Source organism: Canis lupus, chromosome 13 (assembly GCF_003254725.2).
Source record: "Canis lupus dingo isolate Sandy chromosome 13, ASM325472v2, whole genome shotgun sequence".
Lineage (NCBI taxonomy): Eukaryota > Metazoa > Chordata > Mammalia > Carnivora > Canidae > Canis > Canis lupus.
This window is the reverse complement of record NC_064255.1, coordinates 60210623-60227706: the sequence shown is the minus strand read 5'-3', so window position 1 is coordinate 60227706 and position 17084 is coordinate 60210623. Positions and strand designations below refer to the sequence as shown.

Below are 17084 nucleotides of genomic sequence, written 5' to 3'. Positions count from 1 at the left end.
GAAACTGCTGCTTAATCTTAGCTTTTTTCAGATAATTCAGTTTATATAACCACAAGTTGAAAATTCAAGAAATGAATCTTCCACTGAAGGTATTCTTAAATACCTCTGTCAGGATTTAAAAAAAAGATCTATCTATCATCTATCTATCTATCTATCTATCTATCTATCTATCTATCTATCATCTATCTATCTATCTATCTATCATCTATCTATCATCTATTTATTAGAGACCACATACGTGCATGCATGGGGGGAGCAGTGGGGAGGGGCAGAGAGAGAATCTCCAGCAGACTCCCCCTTCCTGAGTGGGAAGCCCTGATCAGAACCCCAGGCTGAGCCCCAGGAGGGGCTCCAGGCAGGGCTTTACCCCATAACCCTGAGATCATGACCCGAGCTGAAATCAAGAGTGGGACTTTTTATTTGGATGACGTCCCAGTAGTTCACTTTTGCTTTTGTTTCCCTTGTTTTTAGAGACGTGTCTTGTAAGAAGTTGCTGTGGCTGAGGTCAAAAAAGTTGCTGCCTGTGTTCTGCTCTGTGATTTTGATGGATTCCTCTCTCACATTTAGGTCTTTCATCCATTTTGGGTTTATCTTTGTGTGTGGTGTAATAGAATGATCTAGTTTCATTCTTGGGCACATGGCTGTCCAATTTTCCCAATACCATTTCCGTTGGATATTCATTCTTTCCTACTTTGTCAAAGATGAGTTGACCATAGAGTTGGGGGTTCATTTCTGGGTTCTCTATTCTGTTCCATTGATCTATGTGCCTGTTTTTGTGGCAGTATCACACTGTTTTGATGATCACAGCTTTGTAATGAAGTTTGAAGTCAGGCATTGTGATGCTCCCAAGCTTTGATTTTCTTTTTCAACATTCCTGTGGCTATTTGGGGTCTTTTTTGGTTCCATACAAATCTTAGGGTTTTTTGTTTCAACTCCGTGAAAAATGTCCATGGTAGGGATTTCATTGAATGTTCTGGGTAGTATAGACATTTTCACAATATTTATTCTTCCGAAGCATGAGCATGGGATGTTTTTCCCTCTCTTTGTGTCTTCCTCAATTTATTTCAGAAGTGTTCTGTAGTTTTCAGAGTACGGATCCTTTACCTCTTTGGTTAGGTTTATCCTAGGTATCTTAAGCTTTTGATGCAATTGTAAATGAGATTGATTTTTAAATTTCTCTTTCTTCAGTCTCATTGTTAGTGTATAGAAGTTCAACTGATTTCTGTGCATTGATTTTGTATCCTGCCACATTGCTAAATTGCTATATGAATTCTAGCAATTTTGGAGTGGAGTCTTTTGGAAAATTTGTCTTCTTATCTCTAATAATACTTCTCATCTTTAAATCTATTTCTTTTGCTATTGGTATAGGTATGTCAGCTTCCTTTTGGATGTTTTTTTGCATGGTATGCTTTTTCCATCGCCCTGTCGCCTCCCAGTCATTCAGTGTCTTTATGTTACTCTTGTAGATGATAATTTTTTATGTTTGTTTCAAGCCACTATAGTTTGAGGCAGTTTATTGGCATATGTAAATTGATGAGTTTTGTACTGGAGACTTTTTAAAAATTGAAGTATAGTTGACATACAATGTTATATTAATTTCGGGTATATAACATAGTGATTCAGCAATTCTATACATTACTCAGTGTTCACCATGATAGATGTAGTCACTCATCTATTACATTTTTAAACATAATATTATTTTAAAGATTTTATCTATCTATCTGTCTATCATCTATCATCTATCTATTTTAGAGAGAGAGAGGGTGGAGGTGGGGAGGAACAGAGGGGGAAGGAGAGGGACAAGCAGACTCCATGATGAGTGAGGAGCCTGAGGTTGGCTCCATCTCACAACCCAGAGATTATGACCTGAGCTGAAATTGAGAGTTGGACACTTATGACTAAGCCACCCAGGTGCCCCTTTTAAAGACTTATTCATGAAAGAGAGAAAGGGAGAGAGAAAGAGAGAGAGAGAGAGAGAGAGAGAACAGGAATGCATGAGCCGGGGAAGGAGCAGAGGGAAAAGGAGAGAAAAAATCTCAAGCAGACTCCCCTGTGAGCATGAAGCCCTACCTGGGGCTTAATCTCTCATTGTGAGACTTGATCTCTTGACTCTGAGGTCATGCCTTGAGCTGAAACAAAGAGTTAGATTCTTAACTAACTGTCATCCAGGTGCCCTGATTTTTATAATATTATTGACTATATTGCCTATGCTGTACCTTTATTTATTTTATAACTGGATATTTGTACTTATTAATTACCTTCACCTATTTCATCCATCCTCCCTTTCTCCCACCTCCCCTCTGACAACCACCAGTTTGTTGTCTGTATTTAAGAGTTTGTTTTTTTGTTTGTTTATTTGGATTTCATATAAGTGAAGTCATATAGTATTTGTCTTTCTTTGACTTATTTCATTTAGCATAATATCCTTTAGGTCCATCCATGTTGTTCCAAGTGGCAGGATCTCATTCTTTGTTATGGATGAGTAATATTTGAATACATATACACGCACTCTCTCACCCCACATCTTCTTTATCCGTTCATCTATCAATGGATACTTGAATTGCTTTCATATCTTGACTATTGTAGATAATGCTACAGTAAACATAGGAGTGCATATATCTTTTCAAATAAGTCTTTTCATTTTCTTCGGGTAAATGGTAGTGAAATTACTGGATCACATAATATTTATATTTTTAATTTTTGAGGAACCTCAGTACTGTTTTCCATAGCAGTTGCACTAACTTACATTCCCACTAACAGTGCATGAGGGTTTCCTTTTCTCCACATTCTTGCCAATGTTTGTCTTTTTTTTTTTTTAATGTTTGTCTTTTTGATACTAGCTATTTTGCTTTGTGTGAAGTGATATCTCATTGTAGTTTTAATTTGCATCTCCCCAATAATGAGTGATGTTGAGCATCTTTCAGAGTCTGTCGGCCATCTGTATGTCTTCTTTGGAGAAATGTTCATGTCTTCTGCCCATTTTAAATTGGATTACTTTATTTATTTTATTATTTTTTTGGTGTTGAGTTATACTCCTTTATTGGATATATTTTGCAAATATCTTCTTCCATTCAGTAGTTGCCTTTTGGTTTTGTTGATGGTTTCCTTTGCTTTCCTTCTTAATTTGGTATCCTCTCCAAAGTTTATTTTTGTTTTTCTTTCTCTTAGTTGAGGAGACATATCCATAAGTATGTTGCTAAGACTGATGTCCAAGACATCACATTTACAGGTGAGATGTTACCATAGTTTAGATTGGCATAGTAAACCCATAAAAATATCCCTCTAGCCTCAGCCTCCAAGGCCCACTAACTGTATCAAATTCCCCTGCAATCAATAAAGAATTAAGGCTTCTCTGAACTTTAGTTTTTCAATCATATTCAGACTTGTTTCTCATGACCATGTATATCTCAGGTTCAAAGTTGGACATAGAAGCATAAAATTCACCAAATCTCTACCAAGCTTTTACCAAGTATGTTGTGTTTTTACATGTATTGTATGCTTTCTAAGGGAATGCTAAGTACACTTACTTGGTGAAGAACATTTTGTTGTGGGAGTTTGAACATTATGGTCTGAACCTGAGACCATTGTTGCTAATAGAGCCCAGTAGATGTTGTAGCCCCTTTGTTACAGTATCAGTCATGATCCCATCAAGAGATACAGATAACACCAGTTATTTTTAATAAAGAGAATTTATTATCAAATATCTTTAGGCATTACAAGTTATTAACTTGGTAATTGAATAGATAAAGTGAGAACACTAAGGTGCCATGGAAATAGAAAGAAGCTAGTACTCCTAAGGCTAAGGGAAGAAAGATAATGTTTGGAGTTATAAAAACTTAGAAGCTTGCAGGAGAGGTCTCAGGATATGAAACACAAATGCAAATGCAAAGATCCTAAAAGAACATACAGGAAAGAGTTATGGCTGGATTTAGAAGTGACAGATCACTTTCTGCTCCCATCTCATGGCCTGAAATTTAGGCACATGGTCACACCTCATTGAAAGAGGATTGGGAGATATAATCTAGCTGTATGTCCAGAAAGAAAAGGGAAGTGGATTTTCCTATGACACCGTAGAGTTTCTGCTATAATCTGAATTGACATTTAAACTCCTCTGCTCACTTTAAGAGTTCTCTAAGAGATTTGACATTCCCTCAAGATGACTCTTTTGAATAAATGTTTCCATAAAAGCCCCTTTGATCAATATTTGTGCAGAATTTTCCTGGATATTTGTGAATTTCTTAAGCCCACTGTTTAATGATATGATTCTTCAAGAGCAACTTGGGACAGTTGGACAGATAGGAAATATTCTAAAGACCTGACCATCTTTATGTTGCTACATCCATATTGTTTGTAATTGGCAGTGTTGAATGACATCACAGTAGAACATAAGCCATTTGGAGAGGCACCTTCAGAAGGTGACTATTATGAAGTAAACATTATCCAGCATTACTGTCAGTGAATGAAATAAGGAGTACTTAACAAGGAACCAAAGTGAGATTATTTTTTTATCCTTGTAAGTAGATTTAGCAAGGGTCCTGTGTACTCAGGATAACAAGAATGGTTTTATACACGGTGTTTTCCTTATGTTATTATATCTTTTTGGCTTGAGGTTTAATTCTGTTTTCATTTACAAAATTTTTGAGATTTTAATTTGCATGTTTGTAAAGATGAGTGATTTATACTTTTGCTCTTGGGCTGTTTACAATACAGAGGAGAGAGTGTAGGTAAAATGGACTTACTGTAGTAAATGGCAGGATTATGTAGCCTATCCAGACAGCATATGTTTTTGAGCTTCTGCAGAAGTTTCATTGACCTAGGAGTGGGAGCAGAGAAAGTGGACAGTGGGAGTTAGTGATAACAAAAGATAAAGATGGAAATGTTAGAAATTGTAAGCATTGTGTAAAGAATATGGATCTACTTGAGTTGGAATCCTGACTTTGCCACTAATGAGATGTTTGTTCTTAGCCAAGTTATTTTAGCTCTTTGAGCCTCATCTCAAGAAGGAAAATATAAAACCTGTATTGTAGAGCAGTACACACACACACACACACACACACGTAGTTGAATCTTGAACAACATGGATTTGAACTGAACAGATACACTTTTACATAAATTATTTATAGTACAGTACTGTAACTATACTTCCCTTATTATTTCCTTAATAGCATTTTCTTTTGTCTAGCTTACTTTATAAGAATATAATATATAATACATATAAAATATATATTAATTGTTTATATTATTGGTAAGGTTTCTAGTCAACAGTTGAATATTAGTAGTTAAGTTTTTGGGGAGTCAAAAGTTATATGTAGATTTTAGACTATGTGGGGCTTGGTGCCCTTAACTCTCATGTTGTTCAAGGGTCAACTTTTTATACTTAATCTATTTTAATCTGTCTTTTGGTATATGTATTTTTCAGTAAATTTCAAACATGTAAAAGGTTTATAATACTTGGTAGTTAGTATTAAGTGTTGTAGTCAATTTATTAGTAACTCAAAAATATTCACTGATGTCTCTATAATTTTTTCAACATTAAGATCCAGGCAGAAAATGGATATAAGTAAATTCCAAATGGCAATCATACACTGAAAAATCAGGAGGACATAAATTGATATTGTGATATATATATATTTTTTTTTATGATAAGCACTCAGTGAGAGAGAGAGAGAGAGAGGCAGAGACATAGGCAGAGGGAGAAGCAGGCTCCATGCACTGGGAGCCTGATGTGGGATTCGATCCCGGGTCTCCAGGATCGCGCCCTGGGCCAAAGGCAGGCGCCAAACCGCTGCGCCACCCAGGGATCCCCGATATTGTGATATTTATAGTGATATTGAAGAAGATATTCAGTAGAGGGAAAGGAAGGGAAATTTAGAAAGACAGGAAAATGGGCCAAAGAGGAGGTTCTAAAGTCCCAGATTTGAAATAAAGGAATTTTATTTGTATCTGAGAGAATGATTTTCTGGTGATGGGCTAAAGAGATTGTATCAGCCTTTCACTGTGTCAAGTCTCTATTATGAGCAAGTGTTCTTCTATCTTGGGGTTTTCCCTTGCATCATAAACTAACCAAACCTGGCTTCTTCCTCACAATAGCCTATAGAAATGCTCTTTATCCCACTCACTATAAACTATATGTCTCCAGAAAATTTTGCTTTCTGTCTTCAGCCATATCCAGATCCTTTCACTACTGTCCTTATTTAATGATTCTTTAAAATCCTCTTTTACCAATACAATATTAGATAGATAGTGGTCTGCTATCTATTGACTGTATCCCCTATTCCTTGTTTCCTGTCTTTCTTTTGTGTTGGTGAAGGTTCTGTTCAAGAAAATAAACCATTCTTTCACATAGAAAGGGAGTCCATACAGATAGCTATGTTTTAGTAAGCATTGGAAAGAGTGATTGAAGCAGTGACAGTTACGGGACTTCCACTGTCTATTGACCCGAAGACTGTAGGGTTATAGTTGTGATTCAGAGAGCACAAAGATGCACCTGCTGCTACCATTATAGCTCAACTGCTTTATACCCATGAGGCAACACCCAGACACTTCTAACAGCTTTGCTCTTGCTTGCCAGTAATCCTACCAGCAAAAAGATGGCTTTTGTCCTATTTCTGTCTTCTAAATGTCATGTAAATGTTTCCCAATGGATTGAATCCAATCACATTCAGAATAGCAGCTGTGTCTTGGAAATCTAATTTTTAGTTTTTTCCTCTTCTGATACATAAAAGGTTACATATAAATTGCTGGGAATTGAAGACAAGCAACAATAAAGTATATTGAATACACTCCTCATGTCTTTGTAGATTTTGTTGTTGTTGTCCAGCTTTGGTTATATAGTCCATTTTTATAATCTTTTTCTTGTATACCCTCATGGACCATGTCCATACTCAGTGCTCGGAAACCTTGATTTGACTTGATGGCCCACTGAAATAAAATATAGATGATAAGTTCAATAACTGGTTCAGCAAATGATTTCTTAAAAGGCACTATAGTGCCCCTTTCAGTGCTCATGTACCCCTCCTCATGCAGAAACAGTTTAAAGTCAGTTCTGGGTTCTGTGATCTGGTAGATATTTCAGTCTACATTGGCTGTTGAGACTTCCAAAATTTGGGTATGCCTATATAAGAAAGAAGGGAACTGCCAGAAAGTCACTTATTCCACATTTTCTTCATTTCTGTGTATTGATTTATTTGCTTGTTCACACATTTGATAATAATACAAAGTAGGAGTATACTTAGCCAAGTCTGAGCTGTCATTATATCCAATTTGTAAACTTGCATCAGCCTTTGTGGTATAACTTAGCTTATATATAACCAAATTCCTTGAATAGCTCCTCTTCTCCAGCTATCTTTCTGCCATTCTTCCCTGGCAATACGGGGATCCTGGTTGAACTCAGTCCTCTCATTTATTCTGCTCTTGCCTACATCATGTCTGCTCAGTATCTCTACTTAGAAATTGTTATAGGTCGATTTCTACGGATGTGCCCCTAAAGATTAGTATTTAATCAAATACTAATGTAGATACTGCTGCAAAAGGACTTTTTAGATGTTATTGAGATACAGATCTTTATAGAGAGCTTATCCTGGAACATTTTGGTAGGCTCAATCTAATCATGTGAGCTCTTAAAAGTATATATATTTCTCTGAGTATGGTCAGAGATGTGGAGAAGAGTGAGGCAGAAGAGATGCATAGGAGAGATTAATGAACCTTGGAACATTCTTCTCTAGAGTCTCCAAAAAGGAATGCAGCTCTGCCAATAACCTTGACTTCAGACTTGTGAGACTCCAAGCAGAGAAAGTAGTTGAGCCCTGCTATTTCATGGACTTCTGGTTCATAGAAATGTAAGATTATGCATTCGTATTAAGATGCTAAATTTGTGGTAATAGTGTTATTCCAGTAATATAAAATCATACAGAATTTAAAGATGTCAAATTTAACATATTCAGTGCAGAAGTATGATATTCCAAGCCTTTACCGTGTTGAGTCTTCTCCACTCTTACCTCTCTCACTAAATGACACCATTATTCACATGCTTGCTTGGGCCCAGAATATAATTATTTCTAGATTATTACTTTTCCTTTAAAACCCAGGTCCAGATTAAGTACTTTGAATATTTTTAAGCTGTTTCTATGTCTGACCATTAACCTGTTTCTATATCTGCCCGCTTCTTCTCTTCTTGATTTAATCAAACTTGATTCCACTCTAGTCAAGCCCCCACCTTTGATTCCAGGATTCTTTAAATAGCCTCTATTCTTGTTCGCTCTATGGTGTGGTACTCATAGAGCAGCCAGAGGGATAAAGTTTTGAAAATGTTAATTAGATAATGTTATTCTTTTATTTAAAGCTCTAATGACCTCAGATACATTTAGAATAAAATTTAAATCCTAGGTCATTTATGATGTAGTCTGTCTCTGCCTTCTTGGTATTTTTTCACTTCAACTCTCCTCCTTTCTCACTAAGTGTGAGTCACATTGACATTCTCCTGGTGCTCTTGCAAAAAGCATTCACTGCTATTTCAGACCTTTCTATGGTGGATCCTTTCTCCCTTCAATACTCTTTTTTTTAGATCTCTGAAAACTTTACTTCTTAACACTCTTCAAGCCTTTGTTTAAATACTGCTTTATCAGAGAGGTTCTTTCTTATTATCTCAACGTTTTATTTGTTATAAAACAAATCTCTCTTTACCTTTCTCTTTATTTTTCAGAGCACTTCTCTCTTCTTACATATATGTGTGTTAACTTTTTTTTTTGGTCATACTACAGTGGAAGCTCCATGAAGGTAGTGACTTTGACTGCCTTCCTTATTGCTAATTCCTCAACTACTGAAACATATTCTGTATCATAGTAGATTCTCAACAACTATCTATGGGATTAAAGATAACATTAAACACATATAAACAAATTTATGCTTACATTAGATATCTTTGAGAAATTTTGATTCATGTGTCTGGTGACCATGTGAGTAGTTGTGGCCTGGATGGAAAATGGAGTTTTATACTTTAACAGTCAAAAATGTATGAAAGATACAGCTCTCAGGATATAATAAGGCCATTTCCAAAATACTTTTTAAAATCTTTCTTCTTTCTTTTCTTTCTTTTCTTTCTTTTCTTCTTTCTTCTTTCTTTCTTTTTCTTCGAGTTCAATTTGCCAACATATAACACTCGGTGCTTATCCCACCAAGTGCCCCCCTCCCCAGTTACCTCAACCCCCAGCCCACCTCCTTTTCCACTACCCCTTGTTCTTTACTTTTGATTAAAACCTTAATGGTTGGAAGCAAAGGAAGCTTTTTGGAGTCTCAGCCATCAGCCTTTTATTATTAATGTCTGAAATCATCATCTATCTCTTCCTTAGCTTGGAAAATGAGTTTTCATGTCAAATTCCAAGACTTGTGCCCCATATTTAATTTAAATTTTTTTGATTTACTAGAGAGACATTTCTATTCTGGAATTGAGTGGATTAATATGAAAGCTTTTTTATAATTAATGATCAGGTGGTACTTAGGAATATTTCAGGGGAATGCTGTGGGGAGACCTAAGATTATTTAATTTAAATATCTATTAACATATTATTTTGTGTTTGGTAGTTGTATGGTGGATTGTGGTCAAGGGGGCCTATTTTCCAGTTCTATCACCCTAAGTATAAGTCTAGATATCTTGCTGTATTTTTCCCTAATTATGTGCTTCACTTCATGTTATAAGGCCAGGCTTCTGGCAGCACTAATTTTCACTGGGGTGGAAAACGGGGGGATAAACTGTTGGCACTCATGATAACACTGGTGGTTTCATATTATGGCCCAACTTTTTATTTTCACTTTGTTGTCATATTTGTGTGGATTGTTTTGTAGTTTCTTTTTAAAATTATTCATCCCCAAATCTCAGAGCTTATGGAATATCTCATTTTCATCCAAAAAATGAAATAATTTTATCTAAAAAGTTCTGCTGACTTGTCTTTTGGGCAGTTGAAGTGATGGTTGTCTTCTGGGCAGTCGAAGCGATGGTTGTCTTCTGGGCAGTCGAAGCGATGGTTGTCTTCTGGGCAGTCGAAGCGATGGTTGTCTTCTGGGCAGTTGAAGCAGTGGTTGTCTTCTGGGCAGTTGAAGCAGTGGTTGTCTTCTGGGCAGTTGAAGCAGTGGTTGTCTTCTGGGCAGTCGAAGCAGTGGTTGTCTTTTGGGCAGTCGAAGCAGTGGTTGTGGGGATGGTGGAGTCTGTTTGGGTGGTAGTGGCATCTATTGTGGTTGTAATGGAGCCTGTTGTAGTTTGTATTTGGGGTACAGGAATAAAGGGAATATGTGGGATGAATGGAGATCCAGGCAGATAAGGCCTTGGTTGGAAAGGTAGATATGAATAACCTGGGCCATAAGGTGGAGGAGGAGGTGGAATTCTTCCGGGGCCATAAGGTGGAGGAGGGGGTGGAATTCTTCCAGGGCCATAAGGTAAAGGAGGGGGTGGAATTCTTCCCGTGCCATAAGGTGGAGGAGGGGGTGGAATTCTTCCAGGGCCATAAGGTGGAGGAGGGGGTGGAATTCTTCCAGGGCCATAAGGTAAAGGAGGGGGTGGAATTCTTCCAGGGCCATAAGGTGGAGGAGGGGGTGGAATTCTTCCAGGGCCATAAGGTGGAGGAGGGGGTGGAACAAATCCTAGACCAAAAGGAGGAGGAGGCGGCAGTGGCCTAGAAGGATATCGTCTCCTGGGACCACTGTGACTCTCAGTGGGCTGTGGGAAAACAGAAGTGAACAGTTTTTAATCGGGTATTTCAACGTCAAGCGAATGTCTACTGTCTGTGGCAGGCAGAATGCTAAGGCTGCTCCCAGGATTTCCGCTCCCTACTGGCATATACTGGCATGACCACACTGGGTGAGTTTTTTTGAAATAGGTTCTACAGGTCAGACACAGATGTCAGAGAGATTTGAAGCTGCAGCATGTGCTCTTCTATTAGCTTTAAAGCAAAGAAACGTGGAGAAGACTACATGGAAGTAAATGGTAGTTGAGTAGCTGGAGCTAGGAGTGGCCCCATGCTTACAGCCCGCATTTAGAAAGTGGAGACCCCAGTCCTTTAAACAAGGGGCTGAATTCTGCCAACAGCCATGCAAATTTGAAAAGAAAACCCTAAGCTGCAGGAAAGAATATAGTTCTGACAGTACCTTTTTAGCCCTTTGGGACCCTGAACAGAGAATCCAACCAAGCCAAGGCCAGAGTCTGACCAAAGAAACTGTGAGATAATAAATGAATTTTTTAAAGCTACTAGTTTGTGGTAATTTGTTATATAGCAATAGAAAACTATTATATATGTATCTAAGTTCTTCAATACAGAATTTTAGACTGTGTAAAAGTAAGAGTTTCTCTTTCACCCTCTAAATGCTTAGGCTCTCAAATGAAAGCCGAGATAGTATTGATGGGAAAAAAAATTGTAGGTAAAATCCTATTCTGTGCTTTTGGTAGAGCCTGTCATTGGAATTAATTCCAAATGGGGAAACTATCTCTTATATCTTATTCAAGAGTTCAGGATTGTTTCAGGCTTTGAGCACAAAAACTGTGAAACATGTTATTGAGCATCTATTTTGTGCCGTACACCAAAGTAGGAGCTGTGGGCATGCAAAAATGCTTCTTGTGAGTCTATAGACTAAGTAGCTACAGTACAAGGCAGTACAAAATGGCCCAAACAGAAGCAGAATGATATCCCCTAGAGCTTAATGCCTCTGCTATTTAGAGACTGTGTGATGTGGAATCCTTTTTGAGACTTTCTTCATCTGAAAAATGATGTTCATATAAGTACCTACCTTTTTTTTTTTTTTTAAAGAAATGGTAGTCATGTTTATTTCTGGGTGTTAAGATTAAGTATAATTTTAATTTTGTTTCAGTGACTTTGTAAAGTTTTGAAACCTTTTTATAGTTTATAATAAGAATCCCCCCTACCCCTGGTTTTTAATGAAGAAAATTCCAAAGATGCAGTACCCCACCCCTGCTGCCTGAAAGTTTGAGACAATTTTGAGGTTGTCTGAGATTTCAGGTGGGTCAGGTGTCTCAGATTCGAGTCAGATTTATTGTAAAACACTACCTATAAAGTGCTTAGGGTACTGGTTAGCTCAGATATTGTGCTCAATAAATGTTATATGCTACTATTTGTTATGTTAACACCTAGTATAGTGGTTACAATTTTTGAAAAGTGGATTTTAGAAATGAAAATAGTTGGAAAATAGTGAAGGAAACAAATACATTAGAAATTTAGAGTGATTATTTTTGGATAGAGGAAAGACTAAGGATCATGTAATTGGGAAGACAGACTTTGTAAGGAAGCTGAAATAAGGTAGAACAGGGAGAAGAATGGGGGTAAACTAAGCCAGTGCTGTAGGGTATGAAAGCACAAGTCCTGCTCTGCTGAGGGTTTATTCAGGACACATGTCTGCGTTTCTTTCTTGCTGTCCCCCATCTTTTATTTGTTCATTTGGCACTTTGCCCTTGCAAAACCTAAACCTTAAACATTTTCTAAATCATCTGTCTCCCCGATTCCTAATTCCAGGTTTTTGAACAATGGCGGCAGATATACCATCACAAACTTATGGTCCCTTAGCACTGCCCTGCAATCTTTTCAAGTGTCTTAAGGTTGACTAACCCTTATTCTGCAGAGGCCTATAATTTTCCACATTTATGCCAATTTTATTAGAGTTCTCTGCCTCTAAAAAGAAAAAAAAAAAAGGTTCTCTACCTGCTGCTGAGCCCTCAGCCACCCCACCAGTATAACTTTCCTCCTACTCCAAAACAATGCAAGCAGTTAGAAACAAACTTCACTACTTTACTGGCCACACACCAAAGTCATTAAAAATCTACATATTTCCTTTTCTTTTAGAACTATTCCCTCAGAGCTCTGTCACTTTTCCCTTTCCCCTTGCACTTCAATATTTGGCTTTTAACTGGCTTGTTTTCTTTAGAAAACAATCATCATTTATGTTCAATTTACTTTTTAAAAAAGATTCCACTTTCAACCGGGAATTCCTGTGTTGCTATCACTCTCTTTTCACCACTTTCCTTTATAGCAAAGCTATGTATTTGCAGCTAATTTCCTGTATTACTTGGTTTATGAACAATCCAGCTAAGACATAGATACCTTGAACCTAAATTTATTTATATTTTAATAAGATTAATAATAGTTACTTTATTAGATTTGTTTTGAGGATTAAGTGGGTTAATGTCTACAAAGCATTTGGAAAATTACCTATAACAGAATGAAGACTCAATGTTCTACTTACCCTCTCGTATACAAATGATATTCTATTCTACCCTTGTGTTTTTCTATATTTCAGTAGTTATTAATCATCGTGAATCTCATACAATTAAGTTGGTGAAAAGCCTATTTCTATTTAAACTGCTTATGCTGTGGGAGTGAGGAGACATCTTGATGACCTGTGTGGCTCCCTTTCTTCTCCCTTTCAGAATGGGGCAAGGAGAAGATCAGCAGGTCTGTTAGATCAGGAAAGAACAGACTGATACTAGAGCTGAGCCCCAAAGACAACCTCATCCTTTTGAGGATAACTTTTATCTGATTAAGGAAATTTCCTTGAATCCTGTTTGCTAAGAGAGTTTTAAAAAAATGAACCTTAAATTTTATTAAAAAGTTTTTATATAATAAAAATAAACTGCTTATGCTAAATTTCTTATATTATTGGAACTCTAAGGTTTATTTTTCAAAAAACCCCAAACATTGTTTAGATAATCAAAGCCTGATCCTTTAAAATAAAGTGTTTCTTTTATATACTGAGACATATATTGAAAATCAGCTTTAAGATTGCATCAGTAAGACATAACCTTTTAAATATATTTAATTGGTTTATCAAAAATTATGTCACATTTATAATGCATGTAGAAGTAATGTGGTCAAGCTCAGACTGCCTGAATGATCTATTTAATTACCTGCTTTTATTCAAGTTTCTGAGAGTAGATGGGAGAAGAAGCACTGTTTCATGTTTCAGAATGATATAAATTTACATTGCCTGTTTTGTAGGAGTTGTAGTCTTCTGAAAAAATGTTTTTTCCCTTCCATTTGATTTTTGATTTTTAATAGATTTTACAATTCCTTGGTAGAAATAACAGGGGTAGATTAATTTCAGTTTGAGAAGAGATTAATTCCATAGTTATTTTGAAATTATCATTCTAATGCTTAAAAAAAGCCCAGAAACCTGGGGATTTTTTTTTTTTTTAAACCTGTGGCTTTTTAAAATCTCTTGCAACTTTGAATATTTAGGAGCTTTTGTGTTGCTTAACTCAATCCTTTATACATTATAGGTGTTAATATAAATGTCCGTAACTCCTGAGTCCATGGCAAAATGCATATTCCCTCCTCTAAGACACCCTTATTCATTCTGGGTTGAGGCCCAGAGTACTATATTTGAATAAGTGAGTTGGGCTACTTTGATGTAGGTGATACATGAACCCTATGTGGAGAAAAACTTTATTTTGAGTATCTCACTTTATAGATAAGGAAAAAGTCCTAGTGAAATTAAAAAACATATTCAAGGATATTCATATAGTGTCTTTAAGTATATTGGATCAAAAATTTGAAGTAAACTTGTCTACTTGTGAAATTATTAATATATGAGGACCCACATCTATACATGTCTGTATAATGCAGTCTGATATCATGGATCTAAATTGTCCAGTGCCTCAGTCGGTTAAGTGTCCAACTCTTGATTTTGACTCAGGTCATGATCTCAGGGTTATGAGATGGAACCCTGCTCAGCATTAAATCTGCTTGAGATTCTCTTTCTCCCTCTCCCTCTCCCTTTGCCCTTTCCCCCACTCATTCTCTTTCTCTGTAAATAAATAATAAATAAATATTAATAAAAATGTCCAGTATGGTAGCTCTAAGCCATGTGTGCCTATTTAAATTAAATTAGACTTTAAAGCACTAGAACTGTGTTTCATCAATGATTGATGCTACTAATATATAAGAAAGGGTAACATTAAAACATGTAAAAAGAAATCTGAATTAAAATTTGTGAGAAAAAATGTGAAAACATGATTGATGAGACTTACCAAGAAACATGTTGCAAGAGCCAAAAGGCCCATGATCAGGCATAGTGGTTTCATTCTTACTATTACCCCTGAAAGTAAGCACAATGAATGGCTGATCAGCATTCCTTTAAAGAAAAAAAAAATATTATTTGGAATGTATTCCAACTCTGTTTATGACCTAGTACAGGAGTAGTACTGTAGCATTTTAAGAAATTTGCCTAGTGTTATTTTGGAGCAATATTGGTAGGCTTATAACATTTAACTATAAAATGGTGGAATTAGTTTTCACTTTTGACTTGTAAATGAACACTGGAGGTAATGTCAAAAGGTTGTTCTTAAAGTGTTTTACTCAATGGAAGCTTTGATGACTAAAGTTTTTGCTTTCAGAAGTAACCACTTTGAAATGGTACCTTTTTGTATTTGAACATCTTGGTATTATTACATAGTGGTTGCATTATTTTATAGATTTCTGCAGGCTTATGTTTGAGGTATTGATGTTTTAACTAGATCATATGTTTTTAATTTAATTTCTTGGGGCATCTCAAAAATAAGGAAAGGAAAAGAACCACCCGGTTGGATGTAGTTTAAAGAAAAATTATCACATAATATATATCCTAGTTTTAACAATAATCCAAGTTATTTTAGTCTATGATGAGCAGTTTCTAATTCTAAAAATTCATATATGATACATCAAAGATCAGGGAAGAGAAAAGAGAGGTGTCTAAGTATTTTACTCTCAATAGGTCTTAAATTTACAATATATTTCAAGTATATGCTAGCCTGAGTTCTGGGAAAGTGACTCAATGCACCTTTATGCAGACTGGTTTTCTGACAAGTTCTGACCATTGGTTAAATGTATTGGTTGAACAGTCCTAATCTTGAAAGAATCCTAGGGACAAAATTTCAGTGAATATTTTATTAAATGTGCATATGGTCATTTCTTTAAGCATCCCTTTTCCTATGACACATTTTTATAAAAAGTTAAAAAAAAAGCAAAACCAATAATAAAAATATATTGTAGAATATAGTTCTTTCAGAGTTATATCTGTGTTGGTATTCCAGCCAATATGAAGTTCAAAAGCATTAAGGTACATCATAGGGAAAAGTAATTGGATGGATTTATTGTTCCAAGTGCCCAGCATTTACTCTGACATACAGAATTTCCTAAAATTTCTTAAAATTCAATGCATATTATGACTTACCAAATTTCCTGTAAGGTATATATTATTCCTTTGGTGAAAATGAATGTTCTATAAAAAGCCCATTAAGATGGCATCTCTGAAAGTCTGAGAACAATTTGATGTTCAGAGTAAGAGTTCTTCAGTTCATATTCCATGTACCTACCGTTGTGTGAGAGAATTCTTGGGGCTGATTATTCCACTGGTCACAATGACTCCTGCCAATTAGGTGACAAATGCAGGAGGGAGCAAGAAATCTCAACTCTTATATATACTGGAGTGGATTTCTGTGATAATAAAGGTAAGACTAAGTTGGAAGATAAAATAACTTGTGGGTTGATGTTCTTTAAACAAAAGACGGGAAAGTTGTTGTTGCCAGTTTTGCAATCTTTTTTCTGCATGTTTTTTTTTCATTTCGGAGGAGCTTTGACCCATTCAATATTTGGTGTTTTCTGAGGAAACATATCACACAAAGAGTCATAATGTCTTTTTGTCTTAATAAAATAACCTAGAGCTTGTGGTGCACCATTGCCTCTGTTTTAAAAAACAAGCATAAGCTGTTTTATTTCAAGTAATTTTAATGGGTCAGTTTTTGTTATGTGTTACTATCACCATATTTCCAATTTTATCTAAAAGCTAGCTGCATTATGTGGGAAATTTAAAAAATCACATTGTTTTAAAATTGAACTCAGTAAAAAGTCTAGAGACTTTGTTGGGAAAAACCTAGAATTATTATTTTTCTATTTCTTTTTATATTATTTAATAAATTTTTAAAAGGACATTTCATCTAAGTAGATAATTTTTTTGCTGTAAGGTTGTTCATAATATCCTTTATTAAAATTCCAATTAGTTAATGTATAGTGTAATATCACTTTAAGGTGTAGAATTCAGTGATTCATCATGTA

At 35.9% G+C, this 17084-nt stretch overlaps 1 protein-coding gene across 9 annotated transcripts in view; it reads right to left on the bottom strand.

Moving 5' to 3' along the window:
- LOC112652154 (uncharacterized) overlaps positions 1-16443 on the bottom strand; it is a 78368-nt gene extending 61925 nt beyond the window's left edge. For 2 of the 9 annotated variants that reach the window (XR_007401745.1, XR_007401746.1), the window contains exons 1-4: positions 16204-16339; positions 15023-15126; positions 13901-14063; positions 4740-4813 (exon numbers count right to left, since the gene is read on the bottom strand). Coding sequence is in view for 3 of the 9 variants with exons in the window: in XM_035711475.2 (XP_035567368.1) it covers positions 9896-10708; positions 15023-15124 (915 nt within the window). In the remaining 6 variants the exon portion in view is untranslated. The other 7 variants (XR_004812967.2, XR_004812965.2, XR_007401744.1 and 4 more) reach the window with 6 other exon arrangements.
- Between the last annotated feature and the right edge of the window lie 641 nt (positions 16444-17084).